At 35.6% G+C, this 12,354-nt stretch overlaps 1 protein-coding gene across 1 annotated transcript in view; it reads left to right on the top strand.

Moving 5' to 3' along the window:
- CNTN1 (contactin 1) overlaps window positions 1–12,354 on the top strand; it is a 364,639-nt gene that overhangs the window by 291,494 nt on the left and 60,791 nt on the right. The window contains exons 18-19 of the mRNA XM_081587322.1: window positions 9,187–9,257; window positions 11,869–12,103. Coding sequence (XP_081443448.1) covers window positions 9,187–9,257; window positions 11,869–12,103 — 306 coding nt within the window. The remainder of the gene's footprint in view (window positions 1–9,186; window positions 9,258–11,868; window positions 12,104–12,354) is intronic.

Below are 12,354 nucleotides of genomic sequence, written 5' to 3'. Positions count from 1 at the left end.
TCTGACTGGTGGTTTCAACCACATAATTCATGCTGAGAGATCCTGTACTTGCTTCAACAAGTATTCATTTTCTAAATAAAATTGCAAAAATATCAAATGATTAAGTCAGTCAAAATAAACCAATTTCAGTTAAAAATTATAACAGATTTACCTCAGATATCAGCTTTTTTATTTCATGGAGCTTGATTAATTTTCTGTCCTATGTTGACCAGTAAACTATAAATTAATTCTAATACAAAAATAACGCTGTTCATGGGGAGGGAAGATATTTTCTCTGGCATTGACGATGTTAGGAGACCCTCCCTTTTCCTTCTGAGAAATTTTGTTACCAAAAAATTATTTATTTCAAAACTTATTGTTTTAGTATACTTTGGTTGACCATCTGGACAGAATTATCATAAGAATTTAGATTTTTTATTTTTTAATCTCAGTGTAGAATTGATTAAATTAAATATGTTTTTAAGAGCAACAATGAAAATGTTCAGAGAGAAAGATTTAATCTAACTCTTTCATATGTGGATCTCTGAATATAATTTATATTTAATATCATATTTAGAAGACTAGAATACTTTTTGATGTGCATTTTGCCAGGAGTTTTCACGTAACTCTGAAGACTTTCCAATCTTAATGTTTTCTTATCTTTAGAAATGCTGGAAACAATTTGTTTCAGAGTGATATCAAACCTAAAATTTTAGTAAGGTTATTACTTTCAGCCAATAACTTTTGGCATCACCTTTGTTAAGTATCACCTCTAAAATTATGTTTGCTGAAATGTATTTTGTTAAGGACTTAATTCTCTCTCTAGTGTGCTTAGAAAACAACTTCTCTTAAAAGCCTTCAAACACAAAACAAACACATGAAGTAGTAACAGTCTTATTCATAATGCAAGATATGATTCTATAGTGATATAGTGAAATGATTCCTTTCAATTGTGAAAAAATAAAGCCTATACTCTGTAATACATTTGTTAACCTTTCATAAGAAAATATTTTAGATCTTTTATTAATCAACTTTTATGTCTACTATCATTTATGTACTTTCTGTATGTTATCTCAGAGTGCTAAGCTCTCTACTTTCATTGCTCCATTTAATTCCCACAATAACTTTATTCACTTGTATTATTATTTCTAATTTACAGACAAAGAAGTCAAGATCCCATTCAGTTAATGTGAAGCAGAGCTGGAATTCAAATTAAGGGCTTTGTAATAATAAAAGCTTTGTTCCTAAACAACTTCCTAGAAGGACAATGTGCAGTATTAAAGCTCTGGGACATCGATCCTTTAGTAGAATATTGGTTCCATCAATTAAAAGCTCTGTGATTAGAGGCACATTACTCAACCTCCCTAAACCTCAATTTTCTCATCTCATAAGTGGAAATTATTTACTTTATGAAATCTTTTAATGATTAGAAACATGTAATGAAAGCAAAGTTAGTACTTTACCGTACGTAATAATTGCTGAATCAAATTTTTATTACGCTCTCAATACTCATTTTATGCTTTAATATGCTTATAAGAAAATATTATCTATTCTGTAATAAATCACCACATTTGGCAATGTTTCCATTTTTCTAAACATAGTAGAGGAACATATAATTACAATCATCTTACAAGAATATGTCTATATATTTAATACAATAAAATTCAACAGACTTTCTCTTTAATTGCTGTTTTTTCTTCCATCCTGTTTTTGAAAAATTCAGTATTCATAAAATTGGATATTCATATTTTTTATCCTTACAAAAAAATACTTTCTGAAACAGGGGGTTATTTGTCTTGTCATGTACCATTATATCAAGTCTCTAAGAGATGCCAACATTTGTTATATGGGATAAAGGATAGTTCCCATTTGATGGGAAGGGTACTGTGTGCCTTATTATGCTGACTGAAAGACAGGACATTATCTAGTGCAGCATACACCCTTATCTGTCCAATTACTTAATGTTAAGATCACAAGGCACAGTTGGGTATATTCTTTGGTTTCAGACAAGTGCATTATAAAATGGATGGTCCCAAATGAAGAATTAGAAGATGTGTTTGTAACCCATTTAATTTTGACTGTAAATGAGAGATAACAAAAGCATCCTTCAAAGTGATGTGTCATTGTAAGACCAGACCCCCATGGTTGGTAGCTCTGCAGGTAGAGTTGTCAAGTCAGTATCCTAAAATGGCATATTCAGGTTTGCTTTGAAAGCTTTTGCCATTTATTTACCAGACACAACTAAGAAGGAAAAGAGAAAAAGTACGATATAACACTGGAATCAACACTTTCATACCATGTATAAAACTTTAATTTCATGTCCAATGAAGCTATTCTGCTCTTTCATATACTTTTATTCTTTAAATATGCTTGATAAAGGAGAAGAATGGTATCAGGAATATATTTCATAGCCAGTGAGATACTATATTAAATTCAGTAGCTGTCACTAATAATACAATAAAAAAATCTGTTTTTAAAAAGAAGCAAAGAGTGTAGATTTTTTAAACCATCAGGCAGCCTAAGTTAAAGTGGCAGCCTCTCTTTACAAGTGTGATGTGGGGTAGTTTAACTTCTTTGGGGACTCGTTTTTTTTTTTTTTTTAAAAAGACAATAATGCTACTTTTTCATATATTTATTTCAAAGTGCTGACCTGAGTATCCAGTTAGGTGTGATATGTAAAAATCCTTTCGAAGTTCTAGATGAGTCTTAATATGCTGAACTTTCTTTTCATCTGGTCCTTCCCTCATACCTCTGTTGGTAAAGAATCTGTCTGCAATTCAGGAGACCCCACTTGTAGAAGGGATAGGCTACCCATTCCAGTATTCTTGGGCTTTTCTTGTGGCTCAGCTGGTCAAGAATCCACCTGCAATGTGGGAGACCTGGGTTGGATCCCTGGGTTGGGAAGATCCCCTGGAGAAGGAAAAGGCTACTCACTCCAGTATACTGTTCTGGAGAATTCCATGGACTGTATAGTCCATGGGGTCACACAGAGTTGGACACAACTGAGCGACTTTCACTTCATACATTCATCCAGCAAACTGTTACTGGGCATTTTTTAATACATTGTAGATATTTAACATATGAATTAAAACTAGGTGTACATATTTAGCTTGTACTGAAATCAAGATTTCCGGGAGAAATATCAATAACCTCAGATATGCAGATGATACAACCCTCATGGCAGAAAGTGAAGAAGAACTAAAGAGCCTCTTGATGAAAGTGAAACGGGAGAGTAAAAAAGTTGGCTTAAAGCTCAACATTCAGAAAACTAAGATCATGACATCTGGTCCCATCACTTCATGGCAGATAGATGGGGAAAGAGTGGGAACAGTGGCTGACTTTATTTTTCTGGGCTCCAAAATCACTGCAGATGGTGATTGCAGCCATGAAATTACAAGACGCTTACTCCTTGGAAGGAAAGTTATGACCAACCTAGACAGCATATTAAAAAGCAGAGACATTACTTTGCCAACAAAGGTCTGTCTAGTCAAGGCTATGGTTTTTCCAGTGGTCATGTATGGATGTGAGGGTTGGACTATAAAGAAAGCTAAGCGCCAAAGAATTGATGCTTTTGAACTGTGATGTTGGAGAAGACTCTTGAGAGTCCCTTGGACTGCAAGGAGATCCAACCAGTCCATTCTAAAGGAGATCAGTCCTGGGTGTTCATTTGAAGGGCTGATGTTGAAGCTGAAACTCCAATACTTTGGCCACCTGATGCGAAGAGCTGACTCATTGGAAAAGACCCTGATGCTGGGAAAGATTGAAGGCAGGAGGAGAAGGGGACAACAGAGGATGAGATGGCTGGATGGCATCACCGACTAGATGGACATGGGTTTGGGTAGACTTAGGGAGTTAGTGATGGACAGGGAGGCCTGGCGTGCTGTGGTTCATGTGGTCGCAAAGAGTTGGACACAACTGAGCGACTGTACTGAACTGATATTAGCATCTTCAGGACTGAAATCAAACTTTATTCATATTGTAACTTTAGTGCTTAGCACAGCATAGTATCTATAGTTCAGTTCAGTTGCTCAATCGTGTCTGACTCTTTGCGACCCCATGAATCACAGCACGCCAGGCCTCCCTGTCCATCACCAATTCCTGGAGTCTACCCAAATTCATGTCCATTGAGTCGGTGATGCCATCCAGCCATCTCATCCACAACTGGGTATTGTTTTTGCTTTGGCTCCATCCCTTCATTCTTTCTGGAGTTATTTCTCCACTGATCTCCAGTAGCATATTGGGCACCCACCAACCTGGGGAGTTCCTCTTTCAGTATCCTATCATTTTGCTTTTTCATACTGTTCATGGGGTTCTCAAGGCAAGAATACTGAAGTGGTTTGCCATTCCCTTCTCCAGTGGACCACATTCTGTCAGACCTCTCCACCATGATCTGTCTGTCTTGGGTGGCCCCACATGGCATGGTTTTAGTTACATTGAGTTAAACAAGGCTGTAGTCTGTGTGATCAGATTGGCTAGTTTTCTGTGATTACGGTTTCAGTGTGTCTGCCCTCTGACGCCTACTGTCTTACTTGGGTTTCTCTTACCTTGGATGTGGGGTATCTCCTCACGGCTGCCCCTCCAGTCCTTCAACGTGGGGTAGCTCCTCGCGGCCGCTCCTGCGCCCTCTCAGCCTGGCACTCCTGTGCCATTGCAGCCTGGCTAACTGGTACTTAAAATTATTTGTAGGAAAAGAGAGGAACAAGAAGGAAAAGAAGATGGTCCTGGAAATTGTAAGTGAATAGAGGATAATGAAAAGAAAAGTAGTGATCAAAGCTACAGTGATAATTGTACATTAAAATTTAGACAACTCCATTAATAAATGCAATTTGTTGGTTCAAAATAAAGTTAACATATACATTAGATGCTTTTGTTTTTAACACATTGAGATAAACTGTGAAGTGTTCATTCTTTCACTTAAATGAAATATCCATAATTGGTCTGAGTTCTTTATATTAATAATAAATTTACTATTTATTATGATTATTTCAGTTTGTAGCATTCTTTTCTGCCCATCTGAACTTTCCCCAGATTACTTGTTTTTTACATTAACATTCCACTGAGAAATTAACAAATTTGCTCTGCTACATGCTTTTAAATTTCCTGTTTGAGAGCAAAATTTAGATTAATAAGCAAACAATGAATTTGGCCTGATAAGCCCTAAAGACATTAATATTTTTGTGAACTATCTCAGACCCTATATCTCTTTTATCTGATGTGTGCCTGCTAGATTGCTTCAGTTTTGTCAGACTCTTTGCAACGCTATGGACCATAGCCTGCCAGGCTTCTATGTCATGGGATTCTCCAGACAAGAATACTAGAGTGGGTCACCATGCCCTCCCCCAGGGGATCTTCCTCACCTGCAAAGAGCATCAGTTTAACATGGAAGATGCGTTAAAATTGTTAGCAATATGCTCCACTGTCAGAGCGGTAGATCATGAGTTATGGACAACTCATTTGAATATCCAAATATACAGTTCATTTGATTTTATTAATTTTTTGACTTTATTAATTTTATTAATCTCTTCAGAAAGAAAACATATTTACAGGTAGAATAAAAGCAGATGTTAAGACTTTAATCCCTTTGTTTATCTAGACTCTAGAGCATTACTTGCCATTTTGAATTTCTTACTAAAAAAATTTGTTTTAAATCACAAAGAAATTCTGACGCAAATTAAAATAAGAAGCTGTTGGGTTAGCCAGGAAGTTTATTCAACTTTTTCTGGATGATATTATGGAAAAACCCAAATGATCTTTTTTGATCAACCTAATATATCAATGGTAACTTTTTCTCTGTAAAAATAGCTATTTAAATTAAAGCAATAATTAACAAGAACTGAATAATCAATATATTCTAAGTCAAGAGCCTTTACTCCATGATTTTTATAATTTAGAATATGTCCCAAGGTGATTTGCATATTGTTAAACAAAATGCTAAAGTCCCCAAAGGTACTTCTATGCAAATTATTTAAGCACTAAATCTAAAAGTAAAATTGACAGCATTAGTTTTGTATCATAGGAAAGATGAATCATGGTATTGGCTTGATTTTCTTTTTAAATATTTTCTAGATCTACAACTAAAATTTAAAAGCTGTCCTATAAGCATCATTAAGGAATCACTGTTAGACTGAAATCATGGCAAAAGCATGAGTTAAAAAACCTCACTACTTTTAATTGTTTATTTGTGATTAATTCAAGAACTTTGTATTTTTCCAAAATATTTGTTAAAATTATTTTTAATGATTTATCATTAAGAGAACATCTAGTTTGCTCACTGTTAGATGCCTTGGACCCTAAAGTTTAATAAACTTCCTTGTGCTCAGGGTAATTTACTTCCCTGAACAGAATCACTATTTGGCCAAGTCCTCCTGTTTCCGCAGGACTAAATACAAACACAGAACAGCTAGCTGCTCAGATTCATGTCAGATGTGTAGGTTATGTGTCAATCCCCTTGTGAAAAAAATGTGCCTTCGCTGCTAAATTTACAACTGAACATTCAAAGCTCAAAGAAGGAAATTAAATCAATTATTATTCCAAGTAATATATAAGACACTCTGTTAAGAGATGCAGCTACCTTTATTTCTGAGCTTTTGTTTGTCTTATTTTCAGCATAATGAACTCAATGGATGATCTTCGAAGAGCAAAATTATCTTTAAAATAAGTGTTATGAAATGGGAAAAACATTCACTATAACATAAGCAGACTCTATTTTTAGATCTTTTCTAAATAAGAAAGGTTTATATTGATAATAATAAAAAGGATTATACTGAAATGCTTTGGCAAATAATACTCATCCTGATGAAGGCAATACCTGATTCAACAAATTCCAGTATAATAAATTATTCTGGAGTTACTTTTGAAATTATTTGCCTGTTACCACAATATTTATACTTAAACACACAAAATTTGATTTATTCATTGATTGCAAGACAACATGCTTTTTGTTTCTCTGTAGCATGTAGAGTTTAGGCTTCAGAACATGAGTTATGGAGTTTAAAGAATTTCCAAGAGTATTCTAATGTTTCAGCCTTCAGTATGTGTAAGGTATAGTTCGAGACGAGCCAATGAAGAAAGGAAGACGACCTCAACGGAGACAGGTTACCTTTATTCAGGCAAGGAGGGGCGACAGTTGGTCTAACGACCAGGCTGAGCCCGTGCGGGATCAGGGAGGCTTCATATTTAAGGGGAGGTTTTGTAGAAGCGATTCGAGAAGATTTAGTCAGGCGGGGCGTTCTGGGTAATCTTTAGTTGAGATGGCAGTTCACGGATAAACAGGGGCGGGCCGGTGGGCTTGGGGTGGGGGTCCCAGGCTGATGCCATCTGCCCTGAGTATCAGGGTGGGACTTAAAGTTTAGTTTTGTCATCCCCAAAGTCAGGTGGTTCAGCAAGGGCCCTTGAGGTCTTTATCTTCTTTTCTAGGCCTGAGGACTCCTTCAATATGTATTTCATCTAAAGTGCTACAAGTAAATTAACTTTTAACACCCCCATGCACTAAATTTAATTTCTAACTCTCATGTGCTGACGGTTGGATAAAAAAATGTCTCAAACTTCACATTAATTTCTTAATCTGGAAATAAAACCATATAATTTTATAGATATAAAAAATAGTTTCCATTTTGTTTGTTTCTGTATAATTAATATACACAGTTCAGCAAGAATTTGCATGACTAACATAGAGGAAATTTTGAAGTATTTGAGAATCACAGTTACATTAGGACCTGTAAATAAATACTCTTTCCAAGGTGTTGCTGTTTCCTTTTGAGAGGACTATTTGGAAAGCCAAGGAAGAAATGACATTTCATCTGTTCTTCAAAATGTTAAGAGAACTGGGAATAATATCTCAGACTGAGTCATAGCAGTTGTGTGGGAAAATGTGTGTTCACAGTTAAGACACAGTCTTCCATGTAGCTGGGTAGCTGGTCTCCACGTGCTTGGAGTACAGGAATAAACTGCTTTAATATTTATCTGTACAACTTCAATTAGATGCAAATCCAATAAGATGTAACCTGCAATGAGATACAGTATTTAATCTTATTTTTTAGTCATGTTCAACTGTTTTGTAACCTATGGACTATAGGTTTCCAAATACATAAAACATGGGAAGGCGAATTTGCTTCACTATCTTTTGTTAAAGGAAACCAGCACATTCGTTTTGTCCATGAGATTTCCCAGACAAAAATACTGAAGTGGGTTGTCATTTCCTTCTCCAGGAGATCTTCCCAACCTAGAAAGGGATTGAATCCACATCTTCCGCATTGTAGGCAGATTCTTTACCAGTGAGCCACCTACAAATCTGATAATCTATAGCACACACCCTAAAGGACTTCCAAGGAGAAAGAATAACTTGGAGAAAAACAAAGAAGCCTTTGGACTTGGTAGCTAAAAGCAATTTTGTGATTTTTGAGAGAATGATTTCAGTAATATGAAGACATGGAAAACAGATTATGCACCGTTAAAAAATGATTATAGAGTGAAGTTCAAAAATAGTCATATATCAGTTCTTCTTTGCACCTCAGTGACAGGAAAGGGTGAGATGGCTTGGAGGTTAAGTGTAAAGCAGTATTATAGGATGATTTTTAAGGCTGAGAGATTACAAAGGATAGTCACTACAGTAAAGAGACTGAAAAATCAAATGATGTTATAAAAAGATAGAAGTAAGGGAGAACCCTGACAGGACAGGGTTCCAGAAGAGATTTAGGCATTGAAAATGAGAGCACAAGAACAGTATTATATTTGTAATGTTTCCAAATATCTTTGGGAAGCACAATCCTATGTTAATGTGCATGTACCATTTCTTAACAGTTATTTGTAGACTGAGGTATGAAACTAACCCAACAATATGTTGTTAGAAGTTTATAGAGTTCAAAACAAGAGCTGTGAAATATTTTCCCAACAAAATGTGTCCAATCTTTCAAAATCATATTAAATGATAGGACACAGAAAAAATCAAAAAAGGGAAAGCAAATTTGCCTCACTACCTTTTGGTGAAGGAAACCAGCACATTTCCTATAGCACTGAATTAATTTTTACCTTGGCAGCAAATCAGATTATTACAGCAACTCTGGGGCATTGTCATTATAATTGAGTGTATTCTGTGCAGCTTGTCTTTTCTAGTAAAAGAAAAAAATGTGTATGGTTTCTAAGTGAATAAGAAATCTAACATCAGAAAAAAATTACATGGCCTCTCTTTCATGATTTTGTTTGTTTCAGCACCTAATGTGGCTCCTTCAGATGTAGGAGGTGGGGGTGGAAGCAACAGAGAACTGACCATAACATGGGCGGTAAGTGTTAAGAAGTTGCACATGTTATTTGTTGCTTTCCCTACACTTAATCTCAAACCCATTTTGTTTCCTGAAATAAAATAAAATAAAAGACATGCCTCAAAAACAAATAAGAATAAATTACTAAAATTAATTTTTTTCTCTAATGCATGCCAGATTTTGCCTAGTTCACTATGGCTTAGTGTGCCATTCCTATGCAAAAATAAATAATTGATGCTATAGTATCTATAGGCTTAGGCCTAAAAGATTAAATAAACATTCAATTCTTTCATTCCAGAGATGAATGTACTCTGTACTCACTGTGGCCTGGTAACCCAATTGCAATTCATAATTTTTGCTCTGGACTTTCAAAATTTCAAAGATCCAGTCAAAAAATCTTTTGATTCAGCATCTGTTTTTAAACTGGCCCTTGCTCTCTGACTTGAAACTTACTTTGATCAGCACGTGTAATTTATCATTATAGGTCAGTCTTAGAAGTCCCCACAAATGACTTATTATTAAGGTATCCAAAACATTTTGTTAAAATTTTATAATCTCTGATATACAGCTCCAAAGGGAGCTGTATATCAGAGAGTATAATGTTTGGAAAATAATGCATGTTAGCTGGATTTTTGAAGTGACAGAGATATTGGAGGTGGGGAAAACTTTGATAACATAAATGTGTCTGAATTAGACATCTGGCATTTATGTAGATAACATGCTTTATATAGCTCTATGTATCCATTAAATACTTTTAGTATTTAATCTCTGCTGATGGTCAAAGAACACAACTAAGATTCCAAACAATTCCTAAAACTACAGAAATAACGAACAGGTTTTATTCTTTACATGAGTCAAATTAATTTATACAATAAGTGGATATTTAGCCAAAGTTGACTTCACTCTGTATTGTGTAGTCATATTTTATACTTGGCATTACATCATATATTAAAGTAGGATTTGGGAAAAAATTGCCTCTTCTTCATTTGAATCTCAGATGATCTGGCAGTTTTAGTGACAGTGTAATACACAAAAAGTGAAGATTAGAAAATTTGAACATTTTACATCTTTAGGTTTTATTTTCTCAACATGTATAGATATCTGCCTCACAATAAGATGAGAAGCTTGTCCAAACATTCAGATTGGAACACATTTTCCATAAATTTGAAATCAAGTCTCTGAGAACAGGACCAGAGTCACTGCATTCTGAAAGCTTCATAGCTAATTCTGATATGTTAGCCGCTCAGTCATGTCTGACTCTGCGATACCATGAACTGTAGCCTGCTACACTCCTTTGTCCATGGAATTCTCCAGGCAAGAATACTGGAATAGATTGCCATTCGCTTCTCCAGGGGATCTTCCCAACCCAGGGATCGAACCTGGGTCTCCCACATTTCAGGCAGATTCTTTACCATCTGAGCCACCAGGGAAGCCCAATTCTGATATACTAAATTGCAAAAATTAAGTATAGAACTATCAATAAGAAAGAGGAATGTTTAAACTCTTGTGGAAATGTTAGGCTATTCTGTTAATAATGTAAAATTACATTATGTACCTCCTTGTGATCATGCTTTACAATTTCTATATTGTACAACCAAGAACAACTTCTTCTTCCTTTGAACTTTGTACATTTACATCCAGCCCTGTTTAACATAAAGATATTCAAGCTACTATGTTGTACTTAGTTAAAGGTTTTCCCTCAAGACACTTTAACTGTGGTATTCCTGTGTGAAAAGCAAATATATGATGGCTAAAAAAGATTAAATGATGAATACTCAGTAGAGTTTGTTTTAAGTCAGAATTTAGGGCTCACTTGAACATCTTTATTGAGTAATTGACACATAATAATAGCTCTAAGAAAATGTAAAACAGAGGTCTTTCTTCAGTGTTAGCGTCAGACAGGGTGCCTAGGCAGTCACCTGCAGATGGAGGCAATGCTATCCTTTTCTCCTTTCTCCTTCTTTCTTTTTTCTGTGACCAGTTTCTACTGTTCGGTTGCAGTACAGATATTCCAGTGTACAGTTAACTTTCTTACTATAGTCTTTCAACTCTAAAGAAATTCATTAACTTATCCATTGACTAAATGCTACTTGAGACTTTGTTTATGTTTTAGGGATAAAGAGATAAATGAAACTGTCAATAACCCTGTTCTCATGAAACTTATGTTCTATTAGGCAAGAAAGACAATAAAGTAAACATATAGTGTAGGTCATAACAGTGTTAAAGAAGGAAAAATAACGGGATGTTTTATATGGATTATTGCACAAAGAGTCTTAAAATGGCAGATCCTGTGGCCAGGGAAAACACCAGGTAGCTTTTTTAGCCTTAAGAAAGTGAGGGAAGGGCCTTTTGACCCAGGGAAAGCATCCTTGAAGGAAGAAACGGAAAGTAAAAAGACCCAGAGTGAGAGGTACCCCTCCCCCAGGGTGTTTCAGAAATAGTGAACTTGGTAAACGAAGTCTTCACCTGTTGCAGCTCTTTTGTGCTGGACTTTTGTAGGCAGCTCTCACTTAGGAAACAAAAATGTTTTTACAGAAAGCATGCTTCCATGTGTAGCATTTTTGTTTGCATATGATTTTCTCCCTGTTACCTGTATTGCTTAAACCTATTTAACATTTCAATTTCTATTTAGCCTTTGTCAAGAGAATACCACTATGGCAGCAATTTTGGTTACATAGTGGCATTTAAGCCATTTGATGGGGAAGAATGGAAAAAAGTGACAGTTACTAATCCGGATACTGGCCGCTATGTCCATAAAGATGAGACCATGCGCCCTTCCACCGCATTTCAAGTCAAAGTCAAAGCTTTCAACAACAAAGGAGATGGACCCTACAGCCTGACAGCTGTCATCCACTCTGCACAAGACGGTAGGTGAAAGAAAGGCCCCATTGACATGATGGGGGATTAAAAATCCGGTTCTCTGGTAGGCATTTTGTTTGCAGTCTTTTCAGTATTATTTTGAGCCAAATCAGCATGTCAATCTCTTTATCTAAATGACAAGAATGTTGCCCAAATCTTTTTCATCCTTTAGATTGTGTTTATGGTAGTTAGTAAATTGCCACTAAAATTGTTAGCTTAGACCCTATTCCTGATCTCTTAATTATAATTTTGCAGTCAG

Source organism: Giraffa tippelskirchi, chromosome 4 (genome assembly GCF_054371585.1).
Source record: "Giraffa tippelskirchi isolate mGirTip1 chromosome 4, T2T-mGirTip1v1.2.pri, whole genome shotgun sequence".
NCBI lineage: Eukaryota > Metazoa > Chordata > Mammalia > Artiodactyla > Giraffidae > Giraffa > Giraffa tippelskirchi.
Note: the sequence above shows the minus strand (reverse complement) of the source record. Positions and strands in the feature narration are given on the sequence as shown.